This window comes from Argentina silus (assembly GCF_951799395.1).
Source record: "Argentina silus genome assembly, chromosome: 1".
Taxonomy (NCBI): Eukaryota; Metazoa; Chordata; class Actinopteri; order Argentiniformes; family Argentinidae; genus Argentina; species Argentina silus.
In genome coordinates, this window is record NC_139655.1 from 10,836,737 (window position 1) to 10,861,953 (window position 25,217).

The 25,217-nt window shown below is 39.6% G+C and overlaps 2 protein-coding genes across 2 annotated transcripts; one reads left to right on the top strand and one right to left on the bottom strand.

Annotated features, from left to right (window-relative positions):
* Positions 1-3,736: 3,736 nt before the first annotated feature.
* Positions 3,737-7,748, bottom strand: zic4 (zic family member 4; the record flags this gene model as incomplete). Its single annotated transcript, XM_083683882.1, has 3 exons — positions 3,737-4,173; positions 6,599-7,216; positions 7,325-7,748. The coding sequence occupies 3 exons, from the start codon at positions 7,746-7,748 to the stop codon at positions 3,737-3,739; spliced, it is 1,479 nt and encodes a 492-aa protein (XP_083540008.1).
* Positions 7,749-12,840: 5,092 nt separating this feature from the next.
* On the top strand, positions 12,841-15,028 carry zic1 (zic family member 1 (odd-paired homolog, Drosophila); the record flags this gene model as incomplete). Its single annotated transcript, XM_083684137.1, has 3 exons — positions 12,841-13,807; positions 14,259-14,422; positions 14,831-15,028. The coding sequence occupies 3 exons, from the start codon at positions 12,841-12,843 to the stop codon at positions 15,026-15,028; spliced, it is 1,329 nt and encodes a 442-aa protein (XP_083540263.1).
* Positions 15,029-25,217: the final 10,189 nt, after the last annotated feature.

The window sequence follows — 25,217 nt, forward strand, 5'->3', positions numbered from 1 at the left end:
CTGTCTGGTAATTTTGCTTGAGAATTCCGGCCACTCCATGTCTTGTAATTATGACATGAAATGGAGCATTGAATGAAGTGTAGAAATGCTTTTTACTCGCAGACTGCTAATCCCCTATTAAAAGGGCTTTGTTCAATAATGCAGGACAGTTTCCGGAAGTAGGATTACCGCCTCCATTATTTTGCAAAGAAATGATATTTCACACTCAGATGAGTCCTATAGGACGCTAGTAGCCTATGAGAGCCAAAACTGATTCATTTTCCTTTGCGGCATAAGTCCAATAATCCTTTTAGAGATCATCTATAATCAATGTGAGGAATATGTATTTTATTTTAAACTGCCCCTCCCCCCCTTGATGGACACACATAACTGAGGGTCTCCGATCTTGACCACACATAAATGTGTCGTCAGAGGTTCATCAGTGAATAGGCTTTAATTAATGTTCTCAAGAAGTAGTGATTTAGTTGATTATATACAGTAGGAAGCAACTAAAGCAATTAAAACGCGAAAAAGGCGAGTCTGCGTCAGTAAAAAGAACACTACGGCCACACGCTGCCCTAGAAACAGTCTTCTTTTTCTTGACTTTAGCAAACTATGATATCCTCATCAAGCTGGAATGACGGTCAACTATATGGGCCCCTGAGCGTCGCCTAAACAACTTGAGAGTTATGATTTAGTGTGAGTGGCATGTATATGATTATTACTGTTGTTCAGTTGCTGTTCTGTGCTGTAGCTCGCATGTAATTGAGGAAATACTATGTACGCATGCAAAGTCACCATAGATGGATGAAAAGAGCATATTTTCCTCTAAGCCCCCCCCCCCTCTCTCTCTCACACACACAGATACACACACACACACACACACACACACACACACACACACACACACACACACACACACAGACACACACACACCACACACACACACACACACACCACACACACACACACACACACACACACACACACACACACACACACACACACACACACACACACACACACACACACACATACACACACACACACACATACACATAGCACATCACGGCCGGCCATTATTTAATTTATTTTTCCATGGAGTGTAAAACATTAGGGTTATGTAAGTTGTAGTATCACATCAATAATAGTTTCACACGATTCAGTTGGTGCTTGTCCCCTTTGACGACTGGAACTAAAAGCTTTGGACGGCTCAACAGAGACGAGTCGAACAAATCGGTGACAAAGAAGGCTTTCCGTGTCATCAACGTCGTTTAGACGACATGGAAGAATCCTTCTGATATGAACTCCCACTTCAAAGTGTTGTCGCTTCAATTGAGACCGAACTATCCTTTTTCCCCATTCATGCACAAGAGCTGGTGCTATAGAGGCATCAACTGTTTGGTTATTTTTTGTAGTGTTTATTTTCCCTCTATTCAGTGGGGTACTTGGATAGAGTAAACGGCAATACAAGTACTAAAGGACAAACTCTAAACGTATCAGATGGTGGGGTAGTGTATCCACCCACACTCACGCCTCGCTCGTGCCTATCTGAAGAATATAGATCATTTTCTGTTGCAAGTTCTTCTTGGAATTTAGAGTGAAGCTACTTTACCACAAATATTCCTAAAACCCGCGTAAATGCATTAATGTGCATAGGTCTATCTTTATTTTGGAGTTGGCTAATATGCATGGTCAATTACTCACACGATGAGTAAATAGAAATAAACCAGTTGAAATTGTTGTGTTCTTCATAATGTAAACATAATTTTAAACACGGCTTAATTAGATAGAATAAAAGGTTTGGGGATGCACAAGTTAATGAGCACGTATAGCTCCTCAGTCCTCACCCAGGCCTACCAGTTGCTGGGTGAGTCACAAATGGTCATTAGGCTACGTAGGCTAACTTTACTTCTTATTTGTTAAATGGCAGTCTATTGAGTTGATACACTGAAATATTGTTAAATGGCAGTCTATTGAGTTGATACACTATTCCCATGGTTGTTCCCAGTCGCCTTGAAACCCAAATAAATCCTCGTATTGGAAAAAAAACGGCGACCTTAATTCACAAGACGTCTCGAAACAGCTCTGCAAGGCAAGTCTATTATATCGTTATTCTATCGTCTCTTCCTTTGATTGTTTAAAACAAAAAAACAAAAAACGATATATATATACATACATATATAGGCCTATATAGCAAAATAATATTTCTCTTTATAGAGGATAGAAAGAGCATAGATTACCGTTTCCTACCCCATGGGTAGCAAATATTACATTCTTTTGAAGAGGCTTTGGAGTCTTCGGACTTGGCCCCATATTATTCGAATTTGACTCGGCTATTGCTATAGAAATCTTAATTCACCATGAGGATTCACCGTCGTGAAGAAATGGCCCTTTGTCCGAACAGATCTTTGAAGTCTGAATGAGAATATACTAGCTTGCCTTTCATCAAACGCTGCCTGCATAACCCCTGCATAAAACCACAGTATATTTCAAAGGGGTATGGAGCTTGCACAACTAAGACATAGTGAAGTAGCCTATTATCCAACAGGCCTCTTGGTCTACACTTTCGAAAATAAAATCTTGAAATGATATTCTAAAAATAGATTTGTTGTTTTTCATTATTCTGTGTTGAGTAAGGGTTGGAGTTGAAAGCAGTTGAAAATGACAAGCAAAAACAACAACATCGTCTGCAATCTCCCTGTCTAACTTTAGGTTGAAAGTGCCTGTTGAATATATGCCCTTTTCTTTCTTTTAGCCCAAATGGACAAGAGTGTTATCAACTCAATCACGGCAAGGCTTATTATTATATGACCTATGTGCATTTGTCTCAGTTCTAAGTTTTAAAAAGTAAATGTGCCCCAAAGTATTATAGTCTACCACATTGTTCACGTTAGGTTGATGATTCAGTATAGGGAAATACTCTTTACAGACTAGCCTATGTTGTTAAGAGTAGTAGGTAGATCCAACTAGTTATTCATTCCAATGTTCCAACCAGTGATGGCTCAGCAAAGGAATTGACATTTTTATCATACACGATTTATTCAAAATACTGACAAATTACAAGGCAATTTGGTACACGTTTCGAAAGTCCTCTCGATAAGATCACATTTGAATAAAAATGCATTGCTAACAAATCTTGACAAGTGTTACAAAATCACAAAATGCCCACGTTGATCAAACATTTATGAATTTAATGTTGGTAATATCAAATAGACTATATGAAAACGTTTTAATAGACCTTCAGCACAAATGGAGAAAATATGTCTGTATGAAATTCAAACATTTCATTACTGAATGTATACAAATAATTGTAGCAAACCATTACAAATTGCTTAAAGACAGAAGCTTACAAAATTACTGTTCACACTTACACATTGAAACATAACAATATACAAATGTACATTTTTAAAATTGAAACACTTTGGTTCGATAATACAAAAATGTTCATGTCAGGTTCAAAAATAAATTAAAAAGATGTCGAGGTCAAAACCCAATGTACAAAATAATACAGCAACATGCGTACAAGAAAAGATCGGACAAATTACAAACAGAATAGCATACAGTCTACATGTTCATATTTCTCCACATGGGGGAAAAAGAGGGCCATCACAAACTAAGATTTGGCAGTGGTGTAGCCTTTATGCTTTTATTGCATTGAATAATTTAGATACAGACCTTTTCGATGGGTTAATTTTGTACGTCCATGGGCATATTTGAGAATATCTTATTGATGCATTCTCTGAACCGAATTTGGTTAATATGAGTTCCTTGGCTCAGGGTTTCTGTAAGGTGGCTCATCTGCAGGGTCAGGTGTGGACGAGCCGCTGGGTGGTGTATGCGTGCCACTGGCACCCGAACTGTGACAGACGTACCACTCGCTTAAATTGGCGGGCTGAGACGACGCGACTGGTTCCGAGAGCGATGAGGCCCCTGGCTCTCGACCTAAGTCCGATGAGGGGGACACTAGTGATGGAGTTGAAGATTCGTAGCCTGAACTCGGTGGTGGAGACTTGCAGTGCACTTTCATGTGTTTTCTCAGTGAGCTGGGGTGTGTGTAGGATTTATCACAACCTCTCACTTTGCAGTTGTAAGGCTTATCGCTGGTGTGCACGTGGGAGTGCTTCTTCCGGTCACTGCTGTTTGCGAAGCGTCGATCGCATCCGTCAAACTCACATTTGAAGGGCTTCTCACCTGCAATGAAGAGATAGAAGTTAGGCGATGGCCTAAACTAATCGAACAAAAGGTATAACGCCTGTTTCGTTTTTTTTTTTTTGCTCGCATGGGTGTCATGCAGTTTGTTTGGAAATAAAAATGGCTTCAATCCATGGAGCCATTGCATGTGACTTTAAACGCCAGCTGAGTGTCAGGCAATTCAGTTTGCTATTGCAATGCATTTAAACCAATGCAATGCTTTGTAGCAGTGGGCCTACGCGTTTAAAAGCATAATATCAAATCATGTATTGGGCTTAATCATTCACAGGGCTTGAATATCTTAAATAATTCAGTGTGTGAGTCCAGTAGGCATTTCTGATTTGGACATATCACACATCGCACAGTGTCATAGAAACAAAACTCACCTACAAGCTGTGACCAACTGACACGAAACTTAGATATAGCCTATTGGAACCTCCCAATGAGTAAAGGTAAAACAACATGTTATTTTGTTAAACAGACTGTTCGACAACGTATAGGGTTTAGCTCATGTATAGGCCATGACTAGGGAAATGATAGCTGAATAAATTACACAGAAATCATTTAATGCTGATTTCTCTTATAGCCTACAAGAGCGCCAAACGTTTATGAGGATATATAATTGCTGCTGTCTAATTACACTGGCGCGTTGAATATCAATTTGACCTTCAGCTGTTAGGCTGAGAGAGCCAATCAAGGATATTAGTGTACTACAAGAAAGCGTCGAGGAACAGACCCCAGGGGAAACCGAGCTATAACCACAGATTCAGATAGGTTTTAAACATGATACCCAAGACCAGGGCCCTTGGGAGTCAACACACGCAGAAATAATTTAACAGATTTGTATTTAAGCAATCTGAGCAAATTAAATGAATAATACATAGGCGAAATATATGGCAGTAGAGGCCAATGAAGTCACCAAAAGGAATCAGAATAATATTATTCACAGGTCTGACTCTTTCCTGTAGAGGCCTTAAGCATTATTTTTTTTGTGTCGAAGTGTAACATTTGCTGAATCTAGTTGGACCTTTAAAGTAGTCATCCGTCAAGCAGCCATATTTGTCATCGGAAAATGATGCTCTTCATGTCATTATCTCTTGTAAAATGACATTAGAACGATACAAAGCTACATTAAGCATGTGTCCATCAAGTAATCGAGTGGGCAGCCTGGAAAGCACGGTCAGCATAGCCCTCCCTACCTGTTACGTTACCGATGCTCCTCCTTTTTTGCCGCTTGTCTCTATCGACTTGTTGCTCTGGCTAGGACAACAATGCTATTAGCTCCTGTGTCAGTGACTATTACTCAGAAAGGGTGTTCAGGCTTGCCATGTTGTATGCTCTTATTCATTTTGCATCAACATTACATTTAGCCTATATTCCACTTAACGAGATCAACTATAGGCTATGGATACAACCACACTAATAACAGTAATAACAATGAATTATAACATAATATAGGCTAATCTAATAACAAATAATAATAATAATAACAATACGTATTATTATTATTATTATTATTATTATTATTATTATAACAACAACAACAACAGCGCTAGTAATAGGAGCTTTGTTTTGTGTTGATAACCTAAATGTTGAGGCATAATTTCTCCAAAAAAAAAATGTTATTACATACACAGCAATCCAAAAAGAGAGTCTTTGACGGTCAACAGAGGCATAATACTGACATACACCGACATTTACTGTATGGGTTATGCATTAAGGAGTTATGAATATGGTGATCCAGCAACAGGTCCCTCGGCGAAACAACATCAACAACATAACCTATTGCCAGGTGAACATTCCGATATTCTTACAAAACGATAGTGATTATAGACTATTTAAAGCAAGCAATATCTTTTAATAGATGTGGTTGACACCATTTCTCTCGATCTGGCAGAACTTGGATAGACCTGTTGTAGGCCTCAGTCTTCCGCATGTTTTAGCATAACATACACATTAGAGTGCACACGTCAAATACTTGAGTGAACTCTATCATAATCCCCTAGCAATATCTTTGTAAAACGATTGACCTGATGCAACTCAACAACAACAACCACATTGGATACAAGGTTGTCCAGCGACTGTTGCATGCTAATAATAAATTGTATGCTCTCATTTGCTTACAAATATTGGTTTATAACAGCAATGCTACAAATATATAATTACACATGAAATTGCTTTAAATAATTAATTGTTGAGTTTGACAGGAGGGCATTGTCACCGTAAAAAGAAAAGTTTGTTTACTGTAACTGTTTTGTATTTCTGTAGCCTATGTCCAAACTGGAAATTACTAGGCTTTACTTTGTGCAATATGAAATATGGATATAATGCACGATTTCCGTCCATAAATTCAAATCCTAACATTTACCAACAATGACGTATACATTATTTAAGGTTGGTTCTGAACATAAATAAAGTCACTGACCTGTGTGAGTCCTTTTGTGGATCTTAAGGTTCTCGGATCTTGCAAATACTTTTCCACAACCGGGGAATGGACATGGAAACGGTTTTTCTCCGGTGTGTACTCGAATATGATTTACAAGTTTGTACTTGGCTTTAAATGGTTTTCCTTCCCTCGGACACTCTTCCCAAAAACATATATGGTTAGCGTGCTCGGGTCCTCCGACATGCTCCACTGTCACATGCGTTACAAGTTCGTGCATGGTGCTGTAAGTTTTGGAGCAAAGTTTTTTCGTCGAGTGTTCTGGTTCCAGCCACTTGCAAATGAGTTCTTGCTTTATCGGCTGCCTCATGTAACGGAAAAAAGCACCAGCTCCGTGGTGGTGAGCGCTGAGATTCATGTTCAGATTCAGACCACCATAGCCATGTAAAGGCGAGGCGGAGAACGGATCAGCCCTGGAGCTTGCCACTTGACTCAAGTGATCAGACCTAACGTACATTTCGCCAGGTATGCCTAACCTTATTTGTCCATTCAAGGCTTGGCCACCTGGTGCTCCGTTAGATGACTGTTCGTGATGGAGTCCGGAGAAGAGGCTATGGTTCCCAGCGTCAGGGTGATGACCATAGTGTCCCGGATAGCTACCTGTTGTTGAGACAAACATTCCGTGGTGAGAGGTTGAACCAGAAGTCTGGTCGGTCAGCACTGGCATGGCTTGAGCTGTCAGATCTCTTCGAATGAGGAAATCCCTACCTGCAGATAACGCCTGGGCCGTATGAGACATAGAATAGGGGACCGTCGTCGCCTGCACCGGGCCAAAAGCTCCCGTTTGACTGGAGACCACTTCACTGTGGCCTGCAATATGATGATTGTGGTGGTGATGGTGGTGGGGATAATGATGGGCTGGGCTGATTTTGAGGGCCGCGGAGTGCCCCATGTGTTCTGGCCCGAATGGACTCGGCCCCAGGCGGGGTTCCGCAGTAATCTCCCCAGGGTGCGCGTGAGCCATTGAGTGTGGATGGCTGCTGAACCCCGGGAAGCCTGTCACGCTCTGAGGGGTATGGTGGTGATGATGGTGATGGTGGTGAGCCCCTGCCAAGTCAACTAATCTCAGCGCCGTGTTCCGTTTGGAAAACGTAGGGTCCATCACAGGGTTTCCCAAAGCATCCACGCTCATTACTCCTAATTTTAGAATAACTTGACAGCAGGCAAAATAATAATGATGATGACGAATATATTTTAATCGCAATGAAAAAGAGAGAAAAAAACAAACAACTTTCTAAAGTTTAGATTCTATCTCAGTGCCTACATGGAATCCCATTCGGTTGAGAGGCAGCAGCAGGACGCTTTGATATACTGAATAGAGATTCATGGTAGGCGCTGCAGCCCGTGGAGCTAAACAATCACCCCGCGTTCTAATTGGTCAGAGCTCGGTGATTGACGTCACTTGTGACAGTTTCCAATGTGAAGAAAAATGTTTTAGTGACAGCAAGCAGCAGAGCGCCTGCGCCGTGCCTCAGGCAACACTTGGAAAAAGAAGTTGTTATGCAAAGGTTATTGTACTTTAAACTACTATACAAAAGTTACAGCGTTATACCAAAGCTATAATCTTCATTCTTCTAACCCATGAGTAACCGTGAGTGTGGCCCATATGTATCGGCAATTTACCACGTTTGGTTATGTGATTAAATAAAAATAGACACGTTTCGTAGCCAATGCAATACTGAGATATCTTACATAGAAAGATAAAATAGAAAGACATAGAAATGACATTTACGCACATTCAAAAACTGTGGGCATCAACAGAAATCTTTTCAAACATAGTCCTTTTCTCAGAGGAACTGTTCCACGGTATAGGTAGGCTACTTTACAAACTCAAACGCCACAAGATATGGTAAGATAAGGAAATATGTTACATGTCCTCCCACCCTCCTGTCCGTACAGAGACCCTCCTCGCGACTCGAGCATTGCCTCTGGACCTCGTCGTGCATGGGATCGGCTTCTCTATATTTGTGAATAGAGTGAACGGCGTCCATTGTCCCGAGAAAAAAAAAGTAATGGAAGGGACCTGTTGTTATGATCCGGGGTAATTTCGCTCACGAGCCCTGTCGGATTGAGACCCAGAACGGGAGCGGATCAGGGGCACAGGAGGTGGTGCTTAATGAAGGAACAAGAACGCACAGAAGCGGCGAAGATTTAAGCCCAAAATAAGGCTTGATAAAAATATGAGTTATACTTTAGAATGCTATGTTGAGCAGTCCAAGCACAGAGAGAACAGCTGTCGAAAGTATTACATTTAGGCTATAGTCTTATTCACTGCTATTGCATAAACAAAGTGCACACAATTGTTACCGTTGCCATAAATCAATGTTCATAAATCAATAAATGTATTTAGCCTATTAATTGGTTTAAGCTAACATTTGAAAGGGACCAGTTAATAAAATCATACTCTTTGCAGAAATTTAAGTTGATAGGCTACATTTCACATTTTAATAATTGAGGAGGTATAGGCTTATATGGACTTATAACATAATATATAAAGTGTTTCTTGAAGCATAGACCCCACTTATGTATGTAAATATGCAACACACTATTTACGATACAAAATATATTGCTCATATGCTATTCATTTTGACTTTGTCGAATTTTGCACTGGCTCATGCGCATAAGTTGCTATGGCAAAAAAGTCAGTCATTTTGAATTGTGAATCGGCCTATTATGATTACAAACCAACAACAACAACAACATGACAACACAACGTCTAGAAAGGCTACGCAATTTATTTGCGAGATGAGACAACCACAGAAAATATTATTTGCTTTGTAGACTTAATGTTTTATCAAATCAGTTGGAGACAAATAGGAAGTGTAATGTGAACTGACCCAAAACTAGGTCAAACAGTAACCATTAGATTAATGTCAAATATTACATATAAAATCAGTTTAACTATTGGATGGATTATAAAGTGCTCTTAGTAGCCTATTATATTGACTATAGTCAATCACTGGCGTGTTGTCTTCAAGAGCGATGGGTAGTTCAAATGTAGTAAAGGCTTAATTTCTTTTGACAGTCTGTCACGCCAATATTTTTACAACGTTGTGACCACTGCCTCAATAGCTATTTCAGTGATTCTGGTCTGACTATGACCATGAGGCTTATTGCGCACGCGAACAAGTCCGTCCATTCTCATTTTCAAATGAATTCATTGATCCCTTAAAACAAACGTCAGACGTCAGTGTCTCAACATATTACCAGATTTAGGACGATTTCAATTCAGTCACAGTTTCTTTACATAAACAACTATGCACGACTCAAGAATCAAAATGCTGGGCATTATCTCTGACCATGTGAGTACAACTCACATAAGTTTTCTTGAACGGAAAAATGCATGTGAAATTTAAAACGTGAAATGGTTAGGAGAATGGTAGGACTTATTTTCCTGTGGGCTAAGTAGGGTAGGTTATATTATAACCATGACTCCGTTTCCTCTAGCAACTTAGTATCGTCAAACATTTTGGCACCAAAATTCTTTTTTTTTGTTTTTTTTTGTTTTGCATATTGAAGAGACAGTTTCCACATTAGCCTACCCATTCCATTACATATAATATCTGGAGGTAGGCAACTGATGTAAATGAATAAGTCTCCTGAGAATCTTTATCAAGATTGAGTTGTCAAAGGCTTTTGGTGACAACACCATGTCCAACACGTCATAAATAAGTAAATATTATGTGAAATATGACTGATCCTGAATATGTTTATTAAATGGCCTTTGCTCGTGGAGTGGTAGGGGTCGCAACTGTACTTCAGAGGGATCTCTGGATCACACAACGTTAGACTTCGTAGAGCTATTTTTGTTCGAGGTTGTGCTTCCTTGTAAACAACAAGCAAGCGAGGAAATGGATAGGAACCAAGGCCACTTTACTGTTTCACTAATGGAATAAAGTGTTATCTAATAAAATATATTTTTCATAACAACCATCAGAAGATATCAACTGACTTTTGCCAGTCGAATTTAGATCAATACATTCAGCCTAACCATTTTGATCACATTGAATATCAGCCATATGCTCAAATACATCAATAGGGCCTATCACTATCATAAGATCAAAGCAGTGTACGGTTTACCCACAACAATACAAAGCACAATAGAGGCCTGATGGAATCTACAGACAGCCTACATTTTCTCCATTGCCAGATCAAAATAATCACTCAACAATGCATACGCCAATCACTTGGAAATTATGGTGTGCCTCAGATACATTGACAAAATAACCATACAGAATTTTGCCTTTTGTTGGTTTGTTAGAAGACTCTCAAACAACTTCTGTGTTTCCAACGCTCAGACGTAGACAGGCCTATTTGGTTCTCCCCTTTTAAAGTCACTTCGCCACACGTGCCAGTCTTCCAGTTCTCCACCTGTTGAAGGCGTCTTCAGGATATGTTTTGTGGGATAAAAGGCTACTTTAACTTGCTTAAAGTTGTATAAAAGGTTGAGAACAACCAACGTCCCTCTCTTCCCCTCTGGAGTGAGTTTGAGAATGAAGCAGAAACTAGCAGTCAAGATGATATTTTAATGGTTCGTATGGCACGTCTGTGCATGCGGCTTTGAACTCTAGCAGCCGGAGGTTCCTGTAGAGAGCGCCGCAAATCCCACTTGATAACTTCGACAACCCACAACGTTTTACACAGGCTATGCTGATGCATTATAAGCTTACTCGACCCCCAAAAAAACGAACTAAAACATATTCCCAATAGACAATGAGTAAAATTCTAGACCAGGCCTATCGCCTATAGGCTTTTTTTTTTTTTTTTTTTTTTTTTTAAATAATAACTCATGGTAGGCCTATCCTGGCATACCTTTCAAAAAACTTTAATAAACTTGGGGTGAAGGTGAGATTGATGGTGTGAGAGTCCCAGCATATGTCCCTTTATAATTCCAAAAGATGACGGGGAATACAGAAGGAGAAAGCTGCAAAATATCGTTCGCATGCTATGTTTTCGTGGTCACAAACAACACCTTCTGTGTACATTACAACACATGAAGTGTAAACCTTAACGACAGCATCCTAAAAGAGGTGCGGGGGCACACGAGCGTGACGAGTAGGCCTATTGCCTTTGTGGATTGACACAGAAGTATTTTCTGCCCTTGATATCAAGGTTTCCAAAGAGGGTTCTTAGGTTGCATATGCATATTTGATAAGAATTCAAATTTTGCATTTAGTTTGTTTGACTGAATTATGTTTGCCTTACTCTGTACATATAAGTAACTGATTTATTGGTGACATGCATGGAATTTTCTTTTCCTTTCGTCCTCATTGGGATTTTTGGGAGTTCCAAAGATTGCATAGAAATCAGTAGCAACCGTCATGTCTTCAACGTGTGCCCTACATAATAATAATGGGCTACATATCCAATTTTGGTTTGATTCTGCCAGTGTTTATGTCAGATAAAGACGGACAGGGCATATATTGTATATATAGATATTTTTGGTGTGCGGTGCATCAATAGGTACCTTCCAAAATCCCCCAAAGGTTTGTTATTTTCATCCAAAGTGGTTCAATACAAAGGCTACTTCGCATTTTGTTTTAGAGTTTAGAGGTGTTAATATCTGTGTATAATATCTGTGTATTTTAATGTTTACATTGTTGGACTGAATAGCCAACGTTGTCTATGTATAACGCGTTTTCCACCCAGGCTATTGTTGCGTTACATTTCTCAACTTTTTTTTGCTGTTATTCAGCCTTTTAACCAAAACCACAATCAGCAATCTCACAATACCTGGGATTGATGATGTAAATTGACCAATAGGAGTAGGGACCAAGCACCGCGGATTGTTATTTGGTGTGTGGATGTTACTAGGGGGAGAGAGCCTTCTCCAATAAGCAACCGATTGCAAGGTCACATGACGCCCCCCCCCCCTCCTCTCCCATTCATCAGGGGTGGACTGTGTTGTCTTTTCAATTCATTTATCTGCAGGAATGATTGCGACTATCAGTCTGAAGCTCACCGCCTGACTGAGGAGGTGAAAGTTTCGCCACAGGAAGATAAACCGCAAAAGACAATATTGTACATGATTTGCGTGTGCATCGGATGAGAGGTAGTGGGAGAAATTCCTCTCTTCTTTAAAGTAAATAGAGAGTCGGTGGATTGGAGTTTTCTCAGCTCAGTAAAGTCAGTTCAGAATTTTTGCAGGCAGAGGTAAGGGTGAGAATATCTGTGCGTGATTTTTGATTTTTGCTCTCAGTCGTCTCAACGAGTCAAGACTGAATATGCTCCTGGACGCAGGACCACAGTATCCTACCATAGGAGTGACTACTTTCGGCTCCTCACGGCATCACTCAACAGGCGAAGTCACAGACAGAGAAGTGGCTTTGGGGATAAATCCGTTCGCAGACGGGATGGGCGCTTTTAAAATCAACCACAGCTCTCATGATCTTGGCTCCGGGCAAACGGCGTTTTCCTCCCAAGCGCCCGGCTACGCAGCCGCTGCCTTGGGACATCATCACCATCCGACCCATGTCAGCTCCTACTCCACCGCCGCTTTCAATTCCACCCGGGACTTTCTTTTTCGAAATCGGGGCTTCGGAGACGCGACCAGCGCCCAACACAGTCTCTTCGCCTCCGCAGCGGGAAGTTTTGCAGGGCCACATGGACACTCAGATGCCGCGGGACACCTGCTCTTCCCAGGACTTCACGAGCAAGCCGCGAGCCATGCGTCCTCCAATGTTGTAAACAGTCAGATGCGATTGGGTTTTTCGGGGGACATGTACGGGCGGGCTGACCAATATGGCCATGTTACGAGCCCACGTTCCGACCACTACGCTTCGACCCAGTTGCATGGCTATGGCCCCATGAACATGAATATGGCCGCACACCACGGAGCAGGGGCCTTCTTCCGTTACATGAGGCAGCCGATCAAACAAGAGCTCATCTGCAAGTGGGTCGAGCCGGAGCAGTTGTCGAACCCGAAAAAGTCGTGCAACAAAACTTTCAGCACGATGCACGAGCTCGTGACCCACCTGACAGTGGAACATGTGGGGGGACCAGAGCAGTCGAACCATATTTGCTTTTGGGAAGAGTGTTGCCGAGAAGGAAAACCATTCAAAGCTAAATACAAACTTGTAAATCATATCAGAGTACACACCGGAGAAAAACCGTTCCCATGTCCATTCCCCGGCTGTGGCAAAGTATTTGCGCGCTCGGAAAATTTAAAAATTCACAAAAGGACTCACACTGGTAAGAATTGCAATCTCGTTTCCTCCTGAAACTCCTGTTTACAATCTGCTGCAAAAGCCTATTGCGTACAAACCTGGTGATATAGCCTAATATGATATCGTATTATGCTATATGGTAATGTTTGTTCACGTTTTTGCCTATCGGGCCTATTTGATATTCTGATATTCAAAACATTTATTCTAGAATATATTCGTTGTTACACTTTCAAACGAACACAATTCATTATTTTAAAGTGATCATACGTTTTGTTGCATTATCTATCTAACTCGACAAAGCAACAAATTGTGTAGGCTATTTGTATAGCTTATTTTAAAATGATAGTAGTTTTCGCTTTATATTAAGCAACCTAACGTTGGCGATGAGATGATCGACTGAACTACGTCACTTTAATTTATCACGATTTGCATTTTGAAAGTGTAAAATGTTTCCTTTGTGTGTTTTTTTGTATTAGGTGAAAAACCCTTCAAGTGTGAGTTTGAAGGCTGCGACAGACGGTTTGCAAACAGCAGTGACCGCAAGAAACACATGCATGTCCATACGTCTGACAAGCCCTATCTCTGCAAAATGTGCGACAAGTCGTACACGCACCCCAGCTCCCTCCGGAAACACATGAAGGTAAATTGTGATGCTTTCTTCTCACTTTTCACCTGTCTCTTGTAATACGCGTATGCTATGAATACGCATTAATTGTTGTCATTTAGCCTATTGCAACCTTGTATATCCTTTCGAGAATGAAAGTGCATCAGTAGCATACATTATACAATAGCATTTTACATTCGTAACAGTAGGCCTAAATATTGAAGCAGAGGGAGAGATATACTCTCTTTATCGTATAGACCTAATATTTTATGCAATTTTCAATATGCCGAAAATTCGAATTTGTGAGCATACAGAATGTGTATGTGGTATTAAAAATGTAACAAAGGATAGGCCACTGAGCTGAGCATATTTCCATAATGCATATGCCTGTTTTGAGTTCCACGCAAGCCCAATAAAATTCATTTTTGTGACTTCCTATCGCAGGTTCACGAGGCGACCGCTCAAGCCTCCCAACCATCGCCAGCGGCAAGTTCAGGGTACGAGTCATCCACGCCTCCGACCATTGTATCACCATCTACAGAGAACCAGAGCAGCAGTTCCATATCACCAACAGCCTCGACAGTGCATCACACGACCAGTCACAGCGCGCTGTCATCAAATTTTAATGAATGGTACGTGTAAATATTTTCAAAAGACTGCAGAATTAAGACTGCTTGGAATTAAAGACTTAAAAAGTCAGCCTTTAACGCGTGGACTGTGAAAAAACCGAGGAAGCCAAAATGGTTGGTTAACGGCTGTCTAGCAAAGTGAGAGAGCAATGCATGGACAAGGTGCAAGGCCGGCTACCAAGTTTTACGTTGTTTTCCCCTTTGTTTTGTTTTTCTTTTAATGAAAGACTGCACACAAGAGATCTCGAAATGCATGCTATCTGCGGGTCGTGGCTGATTTTTGTACATATAAGATTCACCTAGTTCAAAATGTAATATTTTATTTTGTAAATACTTATATCACAGTTTAAGGGAATTTGTGAAAATGTGGTCCCTAGATTTATGTAAAATGAGATGGTTTTAAGAATATTGCGATGAATAGTCTTGATTGAAAGGAATGTTATAGTTAATGTGTACCAAATGTGAATTACTCAGTATTATTACAGTCTACACGTCGACCTAACCGACTATTAGTATTAATGTGCTTTTGTATTCAGTGCAACATTTCGTCCAAGGTCCAGTTTGAGTAGCACAGTATCATTGTTGTTATTTAATGTCATGTCGATAAATCGTGTAGTGAAAGCCTGAAACTCCGTGTCAATCTGTTTATGTACGTGATATAATATAAGAACTATCTGTCCATGGCCTTGACAATTGCAAGGAAGTATTACCTGTAAATTGCTCAATTTTCCATATTTATCCGCATGTAAAGGACCGGTAACACATGTTAGAAATGATCGGTATTTATGGAGAAATGCGCTCGTATGTAAAATTTAGTTTACAAAAATGTTTGGTTACATTTCGTACTATATTAAAGGATTCAAAATACAACAAACAATTGCCTTCAACATTTTTCTTTCTGATAGCCTTTTTTTTTTAAACGTGAATGGATACCAGAATGACTGCTGCGTTAAAGTGTAGACAAAAAATAATGGCACTAGAAATTGGACTAATATAGACCTACTTGACAAGATAAACATAATGCATTTTATTGAAATAACTAATTCTAATATAAGGTAAAGTGTTGATTGAACGACATTTTAATTCAATAGACTCTTTAAAACTTGAAAAGCACACTTTTGTGGGAGAAATGTCATAACAACATTTCAATTGGAAGGGGGACAGATTTTTAACAACTTCTTACCACTCTATTACTTTTGGCTAAGCTTAATAAATCAAATCAGGGACCTTATAGCTTACAACATCCAATGTGGTAATACGAGTTAATGATAAGTAATTTGATTTGCTCTCTCCCTGTCTTTTGTTGATCCAAAATGAACATCCCAGACGCTGCCCTGAGGTAGGCTAATGTGCGAATTAAAACGATTAATCTTGACGGTTACTCCTCAGTGTAACTCGATTGTTTATGTTACTTAATAGTTCTCGAATCTAATTCAGTTTCACTGTGTCGGATTTCATATAGTTTTAGGAAGTGTTGAGACCTCTGGAGTCACTATTAGTCTTTGTTCCTCGTTGCAGCTTGCTTGACCGCCCCATTAGGCAGAGATCACATCAACAGACGCCAATGATCACGAGCGTGGTTAACACTGCCAGTGCACGGAGGCGACACAAAATTGAATCCACGATCTGTCAGTTCGCAGCATAGAAAACTGACACATTGCACTGCCAAAAACAACATATTTTAAACAAAAACGTCAGATAAATGCATGCAATATATTGCATAATGATCGAACGTGTGTGTGTGTGTGTGTGTGTGTGTGTGTGTGTGTGTGTGTGTGTCTGTGTGTCTGTGTTAACAGCAACGATATGTGGTCGTGAGATTTCATTGTTTTGCAACAATTGTAGATATACCCGGGTCATTAAAACATCTTAAAGGAATTACTTTACAAATATAGTTTCGAAAAAAAAAGCTGATTTCTCATACCCTGCTTTTTTCGTTTTTTTTTGGAAAGGACAACATACTGTGGTGTGTGTGTGTGTGTGTGTGTGTGTGTGTGTGTGTGTGTGTGTGTGTGTGTGTGTGTGTGTGTGTGTGTGATATGAATGTCAAATATTCATGATATCTGAGGTGATTTGTAGAAATGTATTCATATTTCCTTTGCATGGGCTATTAAGTTTTTGAGATAAATGAATGATGGTATAATAAAATGACTTTTTCGACTCTATTTCACACTATCCGTCTAGGTTCTAGTGCTTTATACATTTTCACTCATGCAGCGACAGACCAGCAATAGAACGTGTTATATGTATTGATCCATGGGATGCATTCTCATTTCGCATGAAAACATGTCCTTATCATTTAATACAATTTCTTGACCGGGGTAGGAATTGTTGTTGACTCTCTTGTCTGGAAGCTAGTTTATTGGAACTATCAATATAATAACAATAACATGTTATTATACTAAATAATTAAATGTAGGCGACTTATTACCTCACAATGGTTTGGATAAATAAAAAATAGCATGACGAGCAAGGAAAATAAATAATGACGAGCTAGGCAATCAAAATAGAGAAGGCCTATTTGAACTCTTTTGACAACCCGAGCGTTACCCTATTCGTCAGCACAAACATACATTTGAATTGTGCTATAGACACAAAGCTTAGACTCCACAAGCTTAACCTACTAAAATTCATGGCGTTTGGTGTAGCCTTCCACTAAACAATTATCGGAAGTGCTTACACACAATGGGCCTCATTTATCAAACGTGAGCAGAAGACATTTGTGTGTAAATCGTTCGTATGTGCAATTACACAAACATTTCGGCATTCATTGAAGTCTTCGTATTTCGAATTTATTAGTAGGTCCGCACAAAATGTACGACTGCTCGAGACCACTCGTACAAGCACACTATTCTTTGTAGCGAGTCATTTGACACAAAGTTTACATTTCCAAATGGGTTATAATTATAGCTTCATCACAATGCCTTTTTTTTTTTTTTTTGCGGGAATCGTCATTGAGCTTGAAATTGACAGCGGTTTCAATTTTCATTCATTAATTTATTCAAGAAGTTGAGGTAAATCACATTGGTTGGCTACTTATAAATGCAATCTTTCAAATGGGGTTGGTTGTCACAATTCTATGCATAGTTTAACATCAAACACTTCAAAATGAATTTAAAAGAAATTAAAAGAAAATCGTTTTCCTGGAAAACGTTTTCAACTATAGTCTTACACTGCTCTGGCTCGGCTGAAAATTCGCAATCACGACTGAAAGAAAGCCATGCTACTCCAAACTTAACTTTCTCGAGAGGATCAGGCTTTGTCATAAAGCAGCAACATAAGAGATTGACGTGATGCACTGTAAAGCAGGCGCCTTTGTTGTAGATCAAAAAGACGCAGTGTAAAATTGTTACATTTGCAGCAAAATTCGTGTTGCTAGTTGTTGCTATTTCACAGGCGCATTAAGCTCTATAAACATATTTACTAACGATTCGCAATGAAAATGATCAAGACCCCTCCCGTCGATCTACAATGAAACTGTATTTCGCGGGGAAGTGTCCACCAATCACTGTTTGAGAAAAACTACCAAATATGGGGAAATGAGGGTGCGGTATATGGTAATCGTGAACGTGCACGCCACTTGCGAACGGTTGAGATTCATCAAACCACTTACAGATATAGGTAGGAACGGTTTCCGATGTATACGCACGTTTTATGAATCTGGAGTAGTGTTTTCGTATGGGCTTTTCATACGAAAAAATATACGAATTATTTAAGAACATGTTGATAAATGAGGCCCAATGGGTCTACAGGAGAGACGGTATGATGACCAATTAGGCTTATTAAAAAATCTTTGTCTTTTTCTGCAAATATTAAATGACAATGTACAAGCTTTTAAGTAGCCATCCGTTTCATTGTGTTTACAATTTGTTTCTGGCTCATTTATTGACATTTGTTTTACATTTCGGAATGTAAACTGTGTGTCACTGTATGTCGCTGGGAGAATCCATATTTGACATTCTCCATTTACAAAAATAGACGACTCTTCCAGATCTTCAAGCCACTATAAAGATGTCCAAATGACAGATACGATATGTATGGTCTCTTATGAATGTAAGATAAGTGAAAACATAACGTTTACATTTAGTTAATAATGACTTCATTTTCTCGGTTGACTGCAGGCTATTTTATATTTCTCAAAAGCAGCTATAGACGAACACAGCAGAGTTGCAGTTAAAGCATTTGAAAGGCGCAGGCGCCAACACTTGTCTATGAATATTTATTACTCGCGCTTGCAGCCAGTAAACTAAGCTCGACATGTTTGTTGGTAACCATGATAGACATGAGTGCTCACTTGCACGCTCCAACTCTATGAATAAGCCTATTAAAACCATATAGGCTAGTTTCCTTAATTGGCCTAGAAATTAAAGGGAAACAAGTGTTTGAAAAGTTACATCTGTCCCTAGATTCAAGTCAATATCTCCAAACATATGCCTACCCTCTACCCACTAATTGTATTAGAACACGGTGAACAATTTAATTTTAGAAGCTAAAATAGAGGAAATAGAAGAATTAGAAATAAAAGTTCAATGCATGCACACGTATTGTCATTCAAGTTATCAATGGATCTCTATTTAGGTCTCTTTATAGATGTCAACTTGCCCTACACTTCTGGTGGTAAGGGACTACACTTCCTACATACTTTATTTATTAATCTAAAATCTTTAGATGTAGATATGAGGTTGTCACGCCGAGTTGGGAACAGGGCATGTACGTTTTCAGTCACTGGAGCGTTGACCCATGTATTTGCTGGCGACTGACGCGTGTAACCCGAGAGTAGGATAGAAAGCTGCAATGTGCCACTTGATGAATGGGGTGCCCATGTCTGCCAGTACCCTGATCTTTATGTCAATCTGTTGTGCGCAGTGTTAAATTAATAAGTGAAACCTTTCCTCTTAAAGTTGACCTTAGCCATGGCAAATGCTTCATGATCACACATGCTATAGTACAGTACATGGGCTTATACATTATATATATATATATAAAATATTTATTTATTTAATATTCTTTTTTTCTTTGACTAATCGCACGAGTAGCTGGTGCTTATGCATTGGCCAAACAAGGGGGCCCGATATTTGATCGCTTAGCCTACATGGTTTTAAGAATGTAATTAGTTTATAGGCTTCTTGGGGGAGCATTATAACTCGACAAGTTTTAGGCTACAAGTTTTGAAACTGGGCAACATTGTGCACTGGGTGCTGGAGTCTTAATCTATTTGTTTCCTGTCATCAATCAAAACCATCCAGATAAAAACATTAACCAGCATAAATCAGGAGAGAGCAACTGTCAAGGACCCATCGAACTTATTTCCTCTTATATCTTGATTAAGTAACAATTATATTTTTTCAGGTTGCATAATATAAAGGGAATGATTTAACCTGTTTGCACATGTAGCCTATGGGCCTGAACTCTGTTGTAGCCTTTTCGAGGACCCTATCTGTTTCCAGGGATAAAGATCCTTAATTCACAAGCTATACATTGGACAGTGAAGAATATCAACCCAACAATGAACTTCTCGAGTTGCCGTCCAGCTGTTGTCCAGAGACGGATGTGAGTGAGGCTGTGCTGCTCTTCTCAGATGTAAAGGTAGTTGGCCTTTTTTTCTCTCATTCACATAAGCTTGCCCTTTGGCTGACTTCAACACTGTCTATGCTCAAGCTGCTGGAAGGCTCGAGTTTGATAGGTTGTCCTGCCGGCGTCGAAGTTTGAGCGGCATGCACGTCAAACTCCAACGCAGCGCGCAAACCAACCGCACACTCATATGAGCACAACGGAAAATGCATTGAATGTGACTTTCTGGTATTGTTTTAGATATCGCCGATGAAAGTCAGTTGAAGGCACACGACTAAGAACAACAAAATCATTTACACCGTCATTTCCACTAGGATATAATCTGTACATTCATGTCTGTAGGCTATACCGTACACATGTTACAATATATGTAAAAACAGTTAATCATCACAGAATTGAAGAGAAATTGTAATTACTGGGCTATGAATCATGCAAGCTATTCGTTGCTATAGCCTGCTGTAATGTTTTGTTACTAATTGTGGACCAACATATAACGGGTGCGTTTAGACGCATATCCTCTTCCAAATACTTCCATGGCATAATGCAGGAGGTTATAAGATGGTCTGAGTCAAGCATGGCTTGAATGATATGCTTTAAAGGTGCAGTCTGTAATTCAAACAACAACAAAGCGGGCTCCCTGCCACTTTGTTGGTAATGTTATAGACATAGCTATGAGTGTAAGGCCTGACAATCCATGAGATAAAAATGATAGTTTTAACCATGTTTTGAAGCTATACAGCAATTGTTGTTAACAAACAATGGATTAAAAAACAAGCTTATATAAGTTATATTCTTCAACAATTAATGGCTATATATCATTCATTTAAATGTCAAAACATGTATGTACCAATTACAGATTGCGCCTTTAACACATATATTGTTCATAAATTACTTCATAGCATTGGAGAGCATTTTATGAATACTCCAAAATGAATTCAGGCCTACTCACATAGTTTGAATAACAATATGCCATTTGTAGTCTTATAAACCATGGTTTAGACTTGGACATGATTGGAATATGCATTTGAAATGAATGGTCATATGCAACAAGCATAGGGCAGGCTAACATTATATTGTCTACCCTCTTTAAATCAGTCTCATACTGCACAGCTAAAGAAAGAGGCAGAAACGTCATCGAACATGAGTCATAAGGCTTGCTGTGACCCCCGTTGCATTAGTTGTGGACACTCTGACATGCTATTAAGTTAAGACCACAGAAGATTTGTGGAGGCGCTGACATTGTCTATGTTGTCGTGTTCCCTTGACGTGTTGCTAAATGGGGTCATTCTAATTAGTTGTTTGTGACAGGGGAAGACTTCTCGCTGGGATGTTCACAGTAACACTAGCTTAGGCAAAAGGCGGGATCCATCCCAGGACACTAGACGTCAACTATGTCAAATGCTATAGCATAAATGAGGCCACCAATTAAAATGTTGATCATTTTGTTTTCTATTGGCCACATAAGGGATGTCAATACCGATGCGTAATATGATCATATTACACATGTCATTTCGTGATTTATCTAAAGCATTCTGATTATACTGTAGGCCTGTGGTAAACACATAGCCTACCAAAGCCAATAGCTGTAGTACAGAGTGGTAGTTCATTTTCAAGTCATAAAGAAAGCCGCAGCTTGTGGACATCTGCTCTTTAATTGCACCTCATCAAAATTATAAATGGTAATATCTGGAGATGAGGCAATAGCTTGGGACATTTCCAGGTTCTCCATTAGAACCATTAGAAATATAATTTGTATAGCAGATGTGTACATTAATTTTGCATTTCTTTCTTCTGTGACATGAGATCTAGGCCTAATTCATTCATGACCGTTGGATTTTTTCATGTTTACAGCCAAAATAAAACAGCAGATTAGGCTTGTTGACTGTCGTTTTCGCCACACAACGTACGACAATCCTAGGCCTTAAGGGAATCCTGTACTTGCTTTAGATTAGATTCAAACACAATGATATTTTGTTGAGATTGAGAAATGACTTCCAATTAACACTATCATTGACCTCATTAATATTGTGCATTGAACCAACACAAGAAAGTTTTCTCTTTTGTAATTAGAAAATTAGCAGAGATTTCTTCAAACTACTGAGGTTGACTTCAGGCAGGACAACCTCACTTTAACCCCAACTTCATCCTTTCTTTTAGTCTTGGCGAAACATTTGTTTCTACACCATATGCAATCCAAACGTTTATCATAGTTTTGTATAGGCTACAGACTCTAACAACAGTCAATTGTGATCACCGTTCCACAGCCCTACCCATATGGGTATGTCATGAAAACCTAGTGTCCTAGTAGCTTTGCCCACACTGCTTTTCAGTGCCCTGTTATCTATAACATTTCAATTGAGATGAAATTGGTAAGAAATTGTTAAAAACGTGTAGTTTTTCAGTTTATATTAACGAAGGGTACGGGCAACCAGGAAGCGATTGGAGAGGAAAAAAATAGGCTATTGCGTAGTATACGGAGCGTAGCGTATGACGCCTACATGAAAACATGAATGCTACGCTCTGCTCGCGCCTTTTTTACGCAGGGTAGACCTTGTATCAGGCTACTTCCTATATGCGCCTATCGTGGACACTAACAATACTTCAAAACATTAAACAACATTTACACCGTTGTGTGAAGCTTAAACATTTTACCATCTAAATATTTGTGTCTTTGTCTGTAGGTTGTAGAGCCACTAGAATTTCTTCAAACGGCTTCTCTGTTATTTTGGTCAGCGTCGGCACTCATCAGATTTTGCTTACCTTCCAAGACTTTCTTCTGACCTTTATAGTTGTGAACGACGGCACGCATCCGGCATGGTTGCCCAACGTTCACATCGTTTGCTCATGTTATAAACACGCTACATGGTGTTGGTAGGCTATCTATGTAGCCCACGTCAACTCATTGATGTGGAAAGTGTAGAAGAACGAATCGGACATTTTCATGTCACCCGGAATATCAGCGGCATAATGGTGGTCACGGTGACTAACATTCACATATATTGATACAAACATTTATAAAGAGAAAATACGTCCAACCACTCAATCCACTAGAGGTCACATTTTTTCTCGGATCACCATCAATCTTACACCTAGCTTGATTAATGGTTTACGATTAAAAACAAATCTGTCAGCCAATGTCAACTGTTTTGCACTGTGTGGTAGATTTTTTTAAAATATAATTGAGAGAGGGTTATGTTGAGATGAATGTATCTTTATTTTCAACTTCTTTACTGGAAAGAAGAAATCGAAGACGCATTGAAACATCTATATCAATACAAGTTTTGAGAGTTTCTCTCAAATGTAAAAAACATCCTAACAACACACTGATTTTAAGCCTGTTCAGAGTGCCTTTCTAAGAGCCACGCGTAACCTACACATACATAGACAGATTAAGATGTCCTTACACCAAACAGTATTTTTTGCTGGCCTTAGTGAGGATTTAAAACATATCGACCATTCCAATTGCTTGTGGCTAACACTGTATGCTGCCTAAGCATTAGTTACAAGGGGAAGACAGGTCAAAACAAAAGTATGCCATAATACTTTGACATTTTGGTCTTGACATAAACTTTCTTTGGTCATAATCGTGAAGCGTAGCAGATGTTGTTTGGTGAACCATGCATGTGATGAGTAACCTTGCCAGAGACCAGAGACTCGTCTTAGCTTCCAAAGCTAATGCTAAGGCTTTAGCTCATTGGGCTAATTTGGTCTTGAGTCATGCAGACAAACTTGTTTAGCTACCTGGCAGGTTACATTAGCAAGGAACATTTCCATTGCTCAGTGGTTCATAACATCTCAGTTTGATTGATAATAATCAACGCGAATGGATTTGCAAGGTCCAGCTGTTTGCCATTTATTATTTTCCTTTTCTTCCCTTTAATTAATTACTAATTGGTTTCAGCACCTGCATTGGAAAGTGGACCATTTTTTAAAACATGGAAGCCACCATAGAACACGCCATGCAAATAAACTCCTCTTTACTTCTGTAGCTAAAATCAAATTAGATAGTAGCTTTCATAACATTACATTGTGTTTAAGTTTGTTCAGTTAGCACAATTGTGTGGAACTATATATCTGTCACAGATCATAAAGGCATGTGGACAAAGACAGACAAAAATGTCCAGATACTCCCAAGCCTGAATGTCAGGTTGGCAAATCTACATGTCGGTGACAGAAAACAGAACCTGGATTGCAATAATGTAAGGACTTCCCGGTTTTTAGCTTAACTCCATCACAATGTCGACTTAAAGACATCACTAAATTCAGAGATGGCAGGGGGAACTGTCTGGTGGATCCAGTACCAAGACAGCCATATGCACTGTCAAACACTATTTTCCATGTTCAGAACTTGAGAACATGCTCTCAATAGGGAAGGTTGGTGCCAGGAATTTGGTCCAGGAACGATTCCAACTCTCTGTCTAAGAAAGTTGGGGCTCCTCTTAGTTCCTGTGAAGGACAGCCTGATCATGTGACAATACTTCGAGCTCTTGTTAGCCACCAATGGTTCAACACTTTTCTGGAGCATACTCCTCCCCCTTTCACCCCATCCACACTCAATCATATTTTGATATAAAGCCCAGTGCAGTACCAGTTTGTCTAAAGGATGAGTGTTGATTAGTCCTTACGAAGAA